The sequence below is a fragment of the Rosa rugosa genome, chromosome 4 (assembly GCF_958449725.1).
Source record: "Rosa rugosa chromosome 4, drRosRugo1.1, whole genome shotgun sequence".
In the NCBI taxonomy this organism is placed as follows: Eukaryota; Viridiplantae; Streptophyta; class Magnoliopsida; order Rosales; family Rosaceae; genus Rosa; species Rosa rugosa.
In genome coordinates, this window is record NC_084823.1 from 56,209,865 (window position 1) to 56,224,839 (window position 14,975).

Here is a 14,975-nt window from a genome sequence, read left to right on the forward strand (position 1 = left end):
CATGATGGGATTTCATATCGAATGTGAGATATGTGTAGTGCCATAATCTTTTCTTTTCTTTCAAACAAAGAGAGAGAAAAGATTTCAAATAAAAATGATTAAAATTATCATAGTCGGATCTGAGGTGAGTCGGAAGAGGTGGCCGCCTCAAGTCTGATATTTTTTCCGGGAATAAATAGACATAGTTTTCTACCCATATATTGTATAAATGACTACAAAATGCTAACAAATAAATTGACGATGCATATGCAAGCATATGCAATAGTAGTGAGATCGAGTTGATCAATACGATTAATAGTAGTACGTAGTATCAATAGCTCAAGAGGGATAACTTGTGCTTATACAGCAATAAGTCCTATTCCCACCTAAACAAGGAATCTTGAAAAGAAAATTTATGATGGGTTTAGACTTTAGACCATATTTGACTAAAACTGAAGCGCCTCCAAAAGGGCTTGATCTGGCAATGATAATACAACGAACCGATTTCTGATCACGAACCCCTGCAGCAACTGAAAAAGCTTTGGACTAATCCATCAAAGTTCAGCTCAAACCGATACTGTTGTGTATTTTCATAACCTTTTTTAACATAACCTTACTAATTTGGTTCCAAACTCCAAAGAATATGTATAATGGCTAATTGGAGCTAGCGCACTATGGTTTCTGCATTCAAATATTCAATGTCTGTCATCATTATCTTTATCTATGCAATCCAATTCTCTGGCTGATGAGTGCTAGTTTGATTATCTGCTTAAAATCAATTCTAGCTGCTAGCTACCAATTTTTTTTTTCCCTCCTATGTAGAAATGAGGAAATTGCAACTCTTTCCTAAATGTTGTTGTGGGTTATTGTCCACATGGTAGTTCATAAGAGTATTCACTTATTATACTTGGTTCTTAATTAGCATTGAGACTGAGAACATTACAGATATCAGTGAATTGAACATTACAAGGCAATACAAGGCATCAAAATATATATCCCTGTGTTTACAATTCGTGATTACATATACAATATGGTCTTGCAGACTCCTAAAATACCAACGAAATTTAATAGGAACTTCTAGGTCCCTTTGTAAACCCTACAGAAATTTCTCTGTCATGGCAACTGCTTTTATCACTATTAATCAATTCATCGAACTTGAAATAAAAATGTAATAGCCTGTTTTGTTCAAGCCTCTCAAAAAATAGAATCCAAATTCTCTTTTCTTCAATTACAAACCAAGGTTTCATAACTGCTTCATTGAACCTGAGGGGGTCATGAATCCTTGGTGTGAAAAGGAGGAAAAGAGAACTTGGATTCTATTTTATGAGTTTCTTGAAAAATATATAGATAGCAACAACATTGTATTATCAAATCAAGTTACTAGGGATAAAAACACTTGAAAACAAACCCTAATCATTGCATCTTGCAGTAGCTCTTAACCAAAGAACACCAAAACAACAGTGCTCTAATCCCCATGAGCTCCATCTAAACCCTGCTCGAATGCTTCTTAGAAGCTCCAGTACCCCATCAAATCTAAATCCCAGGCCAAACAGCTCCATGCCCAAATCTGCACAACCAAAGGCACTAAATCGATCACCTCCTGACCATTTCTTCCTACGGTCTGTTTACTCAAACTGGCGCACACTTGTGTCATACCAAACTTTTAAATCGGGTTCATCTAAACAAAACTCATCTAATTTATATTGCAAGCAGCTGGCTATTAACAAGAGAACTCTCCCTACATTTAAAACCTATTTTATTTCATAAATCAATGAAAGCAATCTCAAAACCTATTTGATTGACGGTAGTAGTTGATATTCAATGTTACTCGGTACTTGGCGACAGAAGTTTGATTCCATGTTTGGTACCATTGGCTGTCCAATGCTTTAACTGCTGTACTGGGAACTTGGAAGACCTTCAGGCCATGCCATTGCCATGAGTTTCTTCTTTTTGGCGATTTTCCCAACCTATCTTATTTATGGGGGGTCTCTTGAGGAGTTAACTTAGATATGCTATGATACAAGTTGTGTTCTTACCCTAGCCTGCATAACTTAGAGAAATTTCACAGCTGAGGAGTTAACTCCGCCATGGATTAGATAAGAAATGAAAGTAGACAATTAGGGTTTAGTGGGGAGAGAGGTAGACAAGGACAATGAAGAGGTAAACAAAAGGTTCTCTTCTTATATATAATCATTTCAAATGAACCATTGAGATCTGAATTGTTATGGTAAAGAAGCACCACTCAAACTATAGGAAATGTTCCCATAAATAAGGAGTCCGATGAATCAAATCGCCAAATTGATCAAGTATCAAAAGAGCAAAAGATGCACAGAAGCAGTGGACGTGCCGGAGTGGTTATCGGGCATGACTAGAAATCATGTGGGCTTTGCCCGCGCAGGTTCGAATCCTGCCGTCCACGCCACATTTTATTTCTTCTTCTTACATTTTTTTTATTTTTGGGAAAAATGTCTTCTCTACTTCGTTGCTATAAAGCAAAAGGAAGGGTAAATACATCTTCAACCTGTTCCCTTTTCTCAAAAACATTTAGATGTGAAAATACAATGTACATTTTACAGATGAAGAAAGAATAATCTAGAGCTACAAAACTAGAATCCTCATCACCTTTGGGAAAAATGTCTTCTCTACTTCGTTGCTATAAAGCAAAAGGAAGGGTAAATACATCTTCAACCTGTTCCCTTTTCTCAAAAACATTTAGATGTGAAAATACAATGTACATTTTACAGATGAAGAAAGAATAATCTAGAGCTACAAAACTAGAATCCTCATCACCTCTGGGTCTTTCAAAGGTAATCCAGGATCGTCAAAGCTTGAGGGCAGCCGCACCAGCCCTTTATTCAAAAAAAAAAAAAAAAAGAAGGTAATCCAGGATCAAAACTGACTTCATATCAAACTGTGGAACTGAGCTTTTACCATGGCTTGCGGATAGTATTCGCAGTTTGGTCAGTGCTGCCATCTTGCCGTGCTAAAACTTCAGCTGGCTGAGGGCCCGGCAATCATTCTAGTGAAAATGGGGAAAAGTAAATTTCCCAAAACCTTGGTAACTGATGAGTATACTATTCTATTTAAACTGTGCTTGTCAAAAGCTCTGTTCTTGTCCTACTTGTTGCATCAGAAGTGGTACCATTATACAGAACACCATCAACATCGGTGGGTGATGTTTTTGTGCCTGGAGGAGGAAAAGGGGAGTTACTTAAAGTACATATACTTTTACTGCTGGAGCCGTCTGTAGATGGTTCAATGCTCGACAGAATCTTCTTGAGCTGAGACCTTTGGCAGAGAATCCGACCATTGTTCCATTTTGGGAAACTGAATGCTCCTGACATGTTATCCTGCAGGAATGAATAGGCGGCCTTTGCAACCGGCAGATCTTGTGTTGTGTAATTTTTTTCCATCTTCCCCCGTCTGTTCAATGAAAAACACATCATTTAACAGCAAGACAAAATTGAAGTATGTATGCTATTCAAGGTTAGGTTTTGGCATATGCTTAATGGTATGTACATTTGAAAACTAGCCTAGTTTAACAGAGTAAAGACAACTTCTGTTGGATTTAATTTTCTTTTCTAATGCTTCATATGTAAAACTCAAATTGGTGTTTTTTTTTTTTTTTTAAAACAATTTTTCTCTACAATATTTGGTGCAGATTCTTAGGTATAAGGTTTTAACCTAAGTTCAGAAGAATTATTGAATTCTGTTTTTGCACACAAACACAGATTCAAGCATTGTCCACATAGACCCAAAAGACAAAGAACTGATATAGCTTATTAGACTTCTAAGCTATTGTCAGCCCTAGCCTACACACAATATATTTCCCTAAGCAATTCTGGTATAAACATGGACCTTTAGGAAAAGAACATCACCAAAGAAATTGTACAGAGAAAAGAGCAGCTTACACTACAACAACAGTTGCAACATAGGGAAGATCCTCGCCATTCAGGAACATCTCATACATATTGTTTAGCCAAAGTGACATTGCTGCATACGCACCACCTTCCCACATCCTGCAAAATGGTCAACGGTAAGATTGAAATAAACCCGAATAAGAGAACACGACCTAAAAAGACAAGTTCTACCGCATACCTGTGCACATCTATAGACCAAACAAGTTTATTTTTACGGAGAAGTTCAGGAAACAACCCCCGTTGAGTTGCTTCACTAAGAACTCGCACAGCTCTTTGTTTCTGACCCAGCCACCAAAGTGCTTCTATCAAAGTGTTGTAGAACCTCATTCCGAGCCCACATCCTTCAGATTTTAGTTTGTCAAAAACATACTCTACCATCTGCCAGTTAGATTCATCATCATAATCTCCCTTTATCATCTGTCCCATCACTTGATGAATATTTGATACCCTATTTGTGAGCATCTCATTCAGCAACTTATTGGCATCATCCCACCTGAACCAAGAAGCCTAAAAGGTAAGATAAATCATCTCATGGAAAAAGTGATTAATAACTTCACTAACCAAGAAGCCTAAAAGGTAAGATAAATCATCCCATATAGCAATGACACGCAAGCAAAGCTTTAAGAGCAATGAAAGGTATAATAAACTTCTCTCTAAGATCCTCAAAGGTTCGGATTAACTTCTTAATTTCATTTTTTTTTTTATCAAAAAAGAATGTTTACTATGGTTTAAATAACATCAGTTAAAATTTTGCAAAGTTTCCGCAGATACCATTCACTACATTTTCTTTATCTTTCACCCAATTAACACATACATATCTTATGTGTTCCTGTCATTAACAGAAAAATATGGTTTTGAAGATTTCTAAGTGTAACCATTAGATTAGAAATTGGTCCTTATCTTAAACAAAGGAAATAAAAAACTTGTTCATAACTGAGTGAAAGCTGACCTGTCAGTCTTTGCATAAACAGCAAGCATCATGCAGTAGCACATGACGCTGGGCAATATCCCTGAAGCTTTAATCTCTTCGAAGTGCTCCTCACACTCATTAACAAGACCGGCAACACTATAAACGCTTAAGACTGCTTCAAGAGTGCACTCATCGGGATCACATCTTCTCTTTTCCATCTCAACGTACGTCTTTATAGCTTCTTCAAACTGACCCCCCTGCCTAAAAGCTTCAATCATTCCATTGAATGAACTGGCATTCCTTGCAATGCCAACCTCACCCATTATTGACAAGATTTGTTCAGTCTCCTTGTATAGTCCGCCTCTTGCATATGCATGAATAAGCGAGTTGTAGCTTTCAACTGACGGTCTGCTGCCCACTTCATGCATTGTGTTGAAGGCAACAAGAGCTTCGTCATACAGTGCTGCTTGCCCATATGCTTCAATAACTCCTGTATAAGCCTTGGAACTAGGCACTATTCCCTTCTCATTCATGTGAAGCAATATGTTCTTGGCATCCTCATGGAGCCCTCCTTTTCCACAAGCATATATCAATCCTTCATACGTCTCCATATTCGGCTCAATATTCTCCTCTACCATGTCATGAAACAAAGTCACCACCTCCCGAAAATACCCACCCTCACCAAACACCTGTATGAGAATATTATACGTAGCAGCATCTGGCTCCGTATTGCTCACTTTCATCTCAAGAAAAAGCTCCCGAACATCATCATACCTCCCATGCCTCCCATACAAATTCAACAAAATACTATAAGTAGCCGCATTCGGCATACACCCCGCCGCTTGCATCTGCCTAAACACACCCATTGCCTCCTTAATCGACCCCAACTGCGCATACGCCTCCAACAACACATTATACGACGTAATATCAGGCAAATTCCCCCCGGATTCCATCCCTTTAAGCAACTCGGAAACCTTCTCAAGCTTATCCAATTTACCAAAAGTCTCAACAAGATAACTATACGTGGTTATATCCGGAACTATCCCACCCTCATTCATAGTCCTAAACACCATCTCCGCCTCATCACCTAAACCTCGACCGGCGCAAGCACTAAGCAATGTATTATAAGTAACAAGGTCCGGCTGAACCCCCTCGTGCCTCATTTCCGCAAACAATCCTAACAACCCCTCCCAATCCAACCCCCCTCTAGCACAAGCATTAAGCACAGTATTATAAGTCAATATATTCGGCGAAACCCTATCTTTCTTCATTCTATCAAGTAATTGAAGAGACATTTCATACTGACCATTCCGGCCATAGGCATTAATCAAAGCAGTGTAGCTAAACACAGTCCTAATCACACCTTGGCTAGGCATTTCGTCGAAAATCTCAGCGCATTTGTCAAGTAAACCTTCGCGGCCGAGCAGACTGATCATGATGGTGTAGATGTGCTCGCTCGGCTTGCACCATATCTGCCGCTGCATATACTTGAACAGCCGCAGCGACCTCTGCCAATCGCCACGCGCCGCGAACTCCTTGAACACCAGGGCGAAGTCGTTGAGGGAGAGCTTGTTCTTGAAGATGTCCAGGCACCGCGCGATGCTGCCACGTGGCGGGAGGCTGCTGAGCTTGTTGATTAGGGTTTCGACGTCGTAGCTGTACTTGCCCTTCTCGACGGTGACGGAGGGGTTCCCGAGGATGAGGTCCTTCGGCTTCGCCCTGGCGGAGACCGATAGCCGCTGGCCGTGGAGGAACTTGCGGTGGCCGGAGAGGAATCGGAAGGAGGAGAGGTGGTGGGGTTTAGGGTTTAGCTTGAGGATTGGGGCGGAGAGAGGGGAAGGGATGGAAATGGAGAGGGTCATTATGGTAATTTTGGTTGCATTAGCGTAGAGAGGTTTTGAAGATAATGGAGAAAAAAATTACAGAGAAGTGAAGAGAGTTGGGGGGAAGGAGACTGAAGCTTGAAGAAAGGACACGTGTACGGTCGTTGTGGATAAAATTGGTGGGAAGAAGACACGCGGGAGAGGAGTGGGCCGGATTCGATGTTTAATGGGTTTTCGACCCGGAGCGCGGGTTATGACGTCAGCGACGGCGGTAACTGATTTTCAAATTGTGGTGAATGTAGTTAGAGTTTCTTTTTAACTCTAGACAGGGTGGTACAAACCATCTCTAAATCATAAATTTGGCATTAAGCATAGTGCCACAAAAACATTACAAAGTAGGTGATCTGAAGAGTCAATGGCGAAGTTTTTTAACTTGTGAAAGTAACGTTGAATCTTGCTGTATCTGTTACATATGGTTCGAAAGAGAAAGCGAGAGATGAGGTGAATGAAGCTGTTTGGGTCGCCACCCGCAAATGCCGTGTCATTTACCAAATATTATACAAAAATTTATTTAGTGCGTTTATCATATCTGACGTTTAGTCAAAAATCATTAAACTCTTTTAATATATTCATTGTCTTTAATTGAAAGGCAACAATAATCCGGGATGACCGAAAATATTGTAAATATATAATTTGGAGATTTATAACTTAGGTTGGCTCTAGGGAGGTGGCTGGTGGTTGTTGCCAGAGGTAAATTATTGTAGAGATGAAATAGATTTGTAAGTGTTTTTTTTTTTTTTTTTTTTGTGAGGTAAGTCAGGTAACTGAGTCAGTAAAAACCGCAATCACCACCCGCCCAACTGTCGCGCGCCACGCTTTTCAAAGCTCTCTGTTTTCCCGCAAAGCCAACCCACGTGCGAAACGACCACGTTTCGCGCCTACTAGACCTCCACGTCACCACAGGTGGGCCCCTACCAATGATAGCGCGCGACCCACTAGGACTCAAAAGAGCAACCGAAAATTACAAAAAACCAGAAAAACCGCACCGAGTCCGCGGCCTGTTAACGGTCGTGGCACTATCGTAATTAAACCATAATAGTGAGGGCAAAACAGTAACACTACCAGGACTTTCAGTTAAAAAGGAAAAAAACAGAAAAACTTCTAGTCTTTCTTCTTCTTCTGCTTCTGCTTCTGCTTCTTCTTCTTCCTCACGACCTGGTTTTGAAACCGGCACCGGCAAAAATGGACGAGGCCGAGGTAACAGATTTCGAAGACTACCCTTTTCTTGATTTTGAATTTCCGAAAATGGGTCTTGATTGTTTATTTCTGAAGTTGATTGTACGCTTTGCTGTGTTTGATTTTTTTGGTTTCTGGGTTGCAGAAACTGACGGCGTTGAAGAAGGCGTACGCGGATATAATACTTAATACGGCGAAGGAGGCAGCGGCGCGTGTAATTGTTTCGGAGAAGAGAGCTGTTCGGCTTCAAAGAGAGCTCCTTTACACTAAAGAAGAGGCGCTTCGGATGCTTCTAAGGCTTAAACACACTTATGATTCTAAGGTATGTAGCATTTTGATCAAATGGGTTGGTTGTTTTGTGTTTGTTTGGGTTAAAGTTCTTTGCTTTTGATGTGGGTTTGGTGTGAAAGGTAGTTGAGAAGTTGAGAAAGATTGAATTTGAAGGCTTTGATAGAATGCAGGCCTGTCTTTATGCTATTTATGAAATTAGGATGAACATTGTGGATTCCTGGTTTGTATTAAAGATGGGATCTTTTTTGTTGAAATTGATTGCTTGGTGAGTTTGTGAAAGTGGTTTATTAGTCTACCAGTTGTTGCATGCTTCAGCAGAATTGGTTTCGTTTTCTTGTCATGAAGTATAATCAAAGGGCTCAACTTTGCAACTACTGTCACTGTTTTGTGTCTTTTGGCGTTTTCTTTGTTAACTTCTCTTCAAGTCAGTTATTGTTGATAGTTTTTGCTGCATTTACAAGAATACTAGTAATAACTGTACAAGCAAAAATTGGTTTTGGCTTTTCTGAGTGGCAATTGATGCTTCCCCAAGTTGATGAAGTATAAGCAACGTGTATTCTGTCTCCTCTGGGGTTTGTTGTTGTTAATTCTGTGGTGAAGTCAATAAAGGGTTGACTGAGTGTGCCATGTGTACAGGTTGGTGAAGCAGAGATGAAGTCCTTGAGTCAACAGGGAAAGATTGATGAGCTTGAAGCACAGCTCCAGGAAGCCGAGGATATAGTGAGTGACCTTAGGGGAGAGTTGAGTGAAGTACAGGATCGACTGGAGAAGGCAAAAAAGAGACGAGCACTGGATAGGCAAAATTTAGAGGTTGATACTACTGCTCAAGAAAAGATGTCACAGAATGGACAGTGTTTTCCAGGGATGATAACATCTCAACTTAATCTTCAGGCAGATGTGGTGGCAATTAATGGCAAAAAGTTTGATTGGAATGGGACATATGAGGGCAGCAGGTGTTACATTGAATCTGATTCTCTTAGGGATCATAACTATGTTCATACTCCTGAATTTGCCTCGATAGTAATGACAAGTAAAGAGCCTGAGTTATACAGAAATGGATGCACTCAGAGAATCCGTGCTTTTGAAAGATACATGTTTGATGAAAAGTTGTCTCTTTCTGGACTAGTTGATGATGAAAAGCATGCAATATTCATCGGAGGAAATGGTGAAGGCAAAGGGATGTCTATAACACCTACACCAAAGTTTGACTATATGCATGAGGTAGAGAAGAACCTAGTAGAATTGAAAGTGAAGCATGCAGATGAGAGCCATAGGAGAGAAAAAGAACAGCTAGAAATAGAAGTACCTGCAATTTTGTCCTTCTGCAAAAAGAGAAGAACGGCCAGAAATAGAAGTACATCTCCTTCACCCACAGATCTTCCTCATCAGTTCACGGAAATGCGCCAAGTTTCTGGTTTATCCTGCTGCACTGCTTCTCCTACTTCGGTCAATGACAATGGTTTTACAGGTAATTCTGCCAAGAAATCTGAAGATAAAGTTGCAGCATCTGTTTCAAGCCCAAAGTCACCTTCAGATGCAATTGAAATGAGCTCACATTCAGCATTTGATATGGTTATTGAGAGTGAAGTACAGTTGACTAGACCCTGGACTGCTCAGAAGGAGACCAACACTGATAAGTTGTTAACTGAAGAAACTGAATTGACCAGACAAGAATGGTTATCTGCAAAAAGTTTGGAGGTTCTGGCTTGCAATGCAGATATTCAGAAAGATGAATCAGTTTTGGAAGCATCTCATTCAGATGACCTGGTCGCTAGTCAAACTGAAAGCAATAAGTTTCTCAGATATACATTCCACAGAAAGCGCAAAAGGGAGACTATGAGCATGCCTGAAACGAATTCCCAGAATGGCACTTTGGAGGGAAAGACAAGGGAGACAAAAATTGGTTCTCTGCAGCAACAGAAGTCGAGCTTGATGCCTGCATCGTCGGGATAGTAGACGACTAGCACTGGCTGCTCATCAGGTTGGCAATACATTTTTCTGTACTTGTTGTCATACTTATATCTTTGTATGTATGTATGTGTCACCTCTGGCATTCATATGCCAAGTAGAACTAGGATTGGGAAGAGTTATGTAAAAGTCAATTTTAGTGGCTAATAGTGACCCTGCAAGTGTGGGCCTGCCTAGCTGTGTTTTCCCAGAAAGATCAAGTATGCAGTGTTTACCCTGAAAAGATGAACTGATTTATCTCTCATTCGAGATTTGAAGGCATGTTCCTCTTCTGGTCATCAACCATATCTGTTAGACTGCCTCAATTACTTTAACTATGTTTCTGTGTCTCCCTGGTTTTATTGAATGAGATAGTTTAGGCAGCCAAAATTCTGTGCTAGAAATTGATGAATGGCCACGATTTTGTAGCTGTAAATTGAAGAGCATCTTGCCTTTAATGATCTTTGAATAATCACTTCTTGCTGAAGTAGGTGGTAATCAAACCTTCCTGCTGTTTAAGGGACTGTTATGCAGAATATAAATCAAACCAAATGGATGAAAGCAAATCAAGCCTTGTTTCTACTGTACTGAATGATTCCTAGTCACTATTTATCTAACCAACTTCATAAATGACTATTGTTATTGTTTTTTGTTATATGCATTTGTAAAAGATTAGTACCCAATATCCATTTATGTACGTTCCCTAGTGCATCTGATCTCAGGTAGCAGTCAAATTTGTGTCCCATTTTATGTTGTTAGTGTGTTAAACAGAGTGTATTTGTGATTGCCAACTTCTGTGCCTGTGTATGATAAATATAGGAGCATAAATTGCAATCGTATGTGGTCTAATTCTGATATCTGGGTGGACTTACTAGTTGAGCCTTCATTTTTACTGATGCCTTCTGCATTTTGTCTTGCACAGCTTATCTCTCTCTCGGAGAAGAAGCAGGAGATGTGCAAATGAGTGAACCTTTTGTAATGGGAAGGACATTGGACTCCGCCAAAGAGAGGATTAAAATCAGTGCCTGTGGTTTCTGAATACAAAGATGAATTTGGTTCAGGGAGAGAAAAATCAAAAGATATAGTGACATATGGGCATATTGTTGTGACATTATTGAGGAACAACTAGATTCTTGAGTTTACTTACATATGGGGTTTATATAGTATAGATATTAAAGTCACCAATATTGTGACATTTTACTTCTCTCTGTAATATCTCGCATAAATAAGCTTTAGTAAATGTTTAGTTGCAATTTTCATTAGAAATTGTTCCTTGTATCTTGGTTGGCAACTCAAACTCAATTTACTCACACTTGAATTCTGATTGATGTTCCCTATTCACAATGAAACTCATGACATAACATGTCACAATGTAACGTGAATCAAGCGGCTTAATGCTCTTTTGGATAAAGATCATGAATTGCTTCATTAGTTACTTCCTGATGCACGTGCAGCAAAGCTAGTGGTTACAAAATTGTGTGTCCTCCTTTCAGGTTTTCATTGTAAAAAAAAGGTGGGGTGTTGCAAGTCACGTGCCAGAAAGGACATCTTCTCACCCTAACAAAATAGACTGCTTCAGAGACCATAAAAGCTTGTTCAAGACTTGTAGTAATTTGGAGCTTACAGACCTCACAGATTCTGCTTAGCAAAACTGAGTCTCAGAGAGAGAGAGAGAGAGAGGAGATGGGGATAGTGGCTAAGGCAGGGGATTGGGCGTTCAAGGCATTCACGGCGGGGCTGGGAGTCACCACCATCTATCTCACCGGCACTTTCTCTTTAAATGTCTACAGAGGCATAGCTTGGCACAAAGCTCAGCCGGTAAACCCTTCTTTCTCTAAACCCTTCTTGGGTTTACATCATACTTGTAGTTATGTGATCTAATGAAGTTAGATTATCTTTTGAAATCAATTTTGACCTAATTTGTTATAATAAAGATGAAAAATTTGACCTTGTTTATGCCTCTTGCTTCTGCGGAACTATGTAGTGTTGTTTTATTTATTCATGTGGGTTGACGAGAAGGAAGAGTCACATGTAGTTGTTAGGATTAGCATAATGTGTCTGGATTTTGATGGAAGCTATAGGATGATAGAGATTATTGGAAGTTGTAACTTCAGAAGATGAAAGAACCTCATGAACTGAGGTTGAAAAGAGAAATTGGAAAGATTGAGAACCAGAGATGTGTATGTATGATGTAGTTTATGCATCCCCAACTGTGTTTGATAAGCCTTGCGGAGGCCAGAGCATGTGAAAGCTGTGCAAGTGTATAAGAAATATGTGCCATGAGTGAAATTTGTGTGATAAAGGCTATCACTTTTAGTTTGGGAGATTAAGAACCATAGATATATGTCTGTGATAATGTTTTTATCACTTTAGTATGGCTTGAGTAAGATTTCCAATATGTGTTTCCTGTCATTACTCATTAGTATGTTTTCTTGCGGTAATTATGGCCTCCTGAGCACTTTGATGACTGCATCTGCGATGGCTTGCTAGTAAATATGAGAATTCTTAACTAGACAAGCCGAGATATCTAGAATCCAGCACAGTTCTCTGTAGCTCTGTATCATTCAAATGGCATGCAGGGAAGCCTCGGTTTTAAAGAATAGGATATTTGTAGTCATGTCCAAGTGCGTTGTATGCTATTAACATCTGTTGAAGTGTTGTTCTGTTCTCATGAATTGTCGAAGCACTTTTGCTGACACTACACTAAGATTGATGTTTGGGTGTCTTCTAGCAGATATATGGTATCCCCTATAATGTGTGTATGGTTCTTTCTAAACGTCTTCCAGTATCTTCCTCTTTGATATTTTTGTTCCTTTATGTGCAGAAAATCGAGTATGAGGATGAACAAGCCTCATAAGTCTGAGCTTTCACAGCTGGCTGGGATCCTATTCTCTGGGAAAGTTGCAGCATTGATTTTTTCCCATACGTTTTATATCTTGATGTAATAGATCTCGGACCAATTGGCTTTACTATCCAGTTGTTATGTGGAGCTTGGTGATTTGGATACGGCATGTTGAAATACTTCTCTAGCTCCATTTTAAAGCTAAGATCACATTGGGACACCAAAGTTCTGATCTGTTTGTTATTATCCACTGTTGCAGTAATAAAAACAAAGTTTTTCATGTGTTTGAACATTGCTGTGCATCTGAGTAATATTCCACATATGAACTCATTGCATCAATTTGATTTGATTCCATGTCGTGATTAGCTTTTCGGTTGGAACCCTTGTGAGAGTTGCAAGTGTGTTCTTGTTTCTTCATGTTTATGTAATAACATTTGGTATACTCTGTTGTTTTTCTTTCAAGTAATCTCACATTGTGGCAAAAACAGCATATTACCTGTTAAGGCATAACACCATGGCTCTTGTTAGTACTTGTGGTTCCACCCTTTCTGAATGTTTGTTGTCACTAGAGACGTTTGTCGGCAAAGCATATGAATCACCTTGTGTGGGCTTTTTCGGGTTTGCTGCAATTTACTATTTTTCAGTATTTTAGGTTTTCTAGTTCGATTTGGATTTGTTTTGTTTTAACCCGTGGGCTTTAGGGTATAACAGTATAACTCTAGGGTTTTTTTTTCTCATATGTATAAGCAACCTTAAACGGCTGCGGAACCAATCATTTATGATATTATTAATTAAAGAGAAAAGTTCAGCTACCGTCTCCAAACTATTATGCCAAGGTCAATTTAATACCCGAACTCTCAAAAGTATCAATGTGATACCCAAAAACCTAAATTGGCATCAACGTGATACTTCCGTCCAAAATTTTTGACGGCGTCGTTTGGTTGCTGACGTGGCAAGCACGTGGGTAAAAAAAAAAAAAGGGGCAAAATCGACTTTTTACTCTTTTTTTTGTTAAATTTCATTTTCTTTTTTTTAGAAAATTTCACCTACCGTTCCCAAACTATGGTGCCAAGGCCAATTTGATACCCGAACTCTCAAAAGTATCAATGTGATACACAAAGACGTATTTTGACATCAACGTGATACTTCCGTCAAAAATCTCTAACGGCTCTATCTGTTTACTGACGTGGCAAACACGTGGGCCCTTAAAAAAAGTGAAATGACCAATTTACCCTTCTTTTTTTTGTTAATTCTTTTTTTTTTCTTTTTCTTGTTCTTGTTCTTGTTCTTCTGGGATATTGTTCTAGCCAAACCGCCGCAAGCTCCGCTCCTTCTCCTCCACCCAAGAATCAAAGAAAAATGGCTTATGCTTCTTCTTCAACCTCAGTCCTCTTCTTCTTCTCTCGCCTCCTCCTCTCTCTCATCTCCTTCCCCTCCTCCCAAACCATCACCAACACTGCCATCATCCTCTCCAATTCCTGCTACAAATTCATGTTCTTCGCACTCAACTCCCAACGGACGGACCCAAAACCAAAGTTGGGTGACACGATTAACAAAAAAAAAAAAAAAATCAAATCTTTCTGCACCCAGAGACGCCCATGTCTTCTTCTCCGCCAAAACCGATTTCCTTCTTCTCCGCCCAGCAACTTTCCTCTTTCGGGACAACCAACTGGGAAACTGGTTCGCTGCACACCAAATTCTGGTGAACCTTAGCTCCACCAACCATCTTCTTTCTTCGCAAAGACCGTCACCCATTCGCTAATAGAACCTCCGTTCATCAAACGCCCTCCTCCACCGCCACAACCTCAGCGTCATCTTCCTCCACCGCCACCGTCATGTCAGTAACAACAGATATCAGATACTCCGATCAAAATCACAATCACAAGGTCAAAGCAACATATAACTATGAATTCATGTATACAAGAACTAAAAACAAACCCAGCATAAACCAAAAAAGCAAAACCAACCCAGATAGCATTTGAGCACAATTAGAAGAAGAAAAAGACTTGGCAGCTGGTACTTGGTAC

At 39.7% G+C, this 14,975-nt stretch overlaps 2 protein-coding genes and 1 non-coding gene across 3 annotated transcripts; 2 read left to right on the forward strand and 1 right to left on the reverse strand.

Moving 5' to 3' along the window:
- The first annotated feature begins 2,316 nt into the window (after positions 1 to 2,316).
- TRNAS-AGA (transfer RNA serine (anticodon AGA)) lies at positions 2,317 to 2,398 on the forward strand. Its single transcript has one exon. It is a non-coding gene; the product is annotated as a tRNA-Ser (tRNA).
- Positions 2,399 to 2,646: 248 nt separating this feature from the next.
- Positions 2,647 to 6,763, reverse strand: LOC133743858 (pentatricopeptide repeat-containing protein At1g74850, chloroplastic). Its single transcript, XM_062171918.1, has 4 exons — positions 4,849 to 6,763; positions 4,078 to 4,392; positions 3,891 to 3,998; positions 2,647 to 3,402 (listed from the first exon to the last, which is right to left on the reverse strand). Exons 1-4 carry the CDS (start codon positions 6,669 to 6,671, stop codon positions 3,063 to 3,065), a joined length of 2,586 nt encoding a protein of 861 aa, XP_062027902.1. The 5' UTR covers positions 6,672 to 6,763; the 3' UTR covers positions 2,647 to 3,062.
- A 1,038-nt stretch (positions 6,764 to 7,801) lies between these two features.
- LOC133744151 (uncharacterized) lies at positions 7,802 to 11,372 on the forward strand. The gene is made up of 4 exons (XM_062172296.1): positions 7,802 to 7,889; positions 8,014 to 8,190; positions 8,796 to 10,140; positions 11,029 to 11,372. Exons 1-3 carry the CDS (start codon positions 7,875 to 7,877, stop codon positions 10,110 to 10,112), a joined length of 1,509 nt encoding a protein of 502 aa, XP_062028280.1. The 5' UTR covers positions 7,802 to 7,874; the 3' UTR covers positions 10,113 to 10,140; positions 11,029 to 11,372.
- Positions 11,373 to 14,975: the final 3,603 nt, after the last annotated feature.

What these genes read in the sequence shown, in the direction of transcription:
- LOC133743858 (XM_062171918.1), bottom strand. Translation starts at nt 6,671, where the DNA reads ATGACCCTCTCCATTTCCATCCCTTCCCCTCTCTCCGCCCCAATCCTC. An exon ending in GTTTATGCAAAGACTGACAG is followed by an intron (nt 4,393 to 4,848) that starts GTCAGCTTTCAC and finishes TTCTTGGTTCAG; the next exon opens with GTGGGATGATGCCAATAAGT. An exon ending in GTTGCAACTGTTGTTGTAGT is followed by an intron (nt 3,403 to 3,890) that starts GTAAGCTGCTCT and finishes TTCATTGAACAG; the next exon opens with ACGGGGGAAGATGGAAAAAA.
- LOC133744151 (XM_062172296.1), top strand. An exon ending in AACACACTTATGATTCTAAG is followed by an intron (nt 8,191 to 8,795) that starts GTATGTAGCATT and finishes CCATGTGTACAG; the next exon opens with GTTGGTGAAGCAGAGATGAA.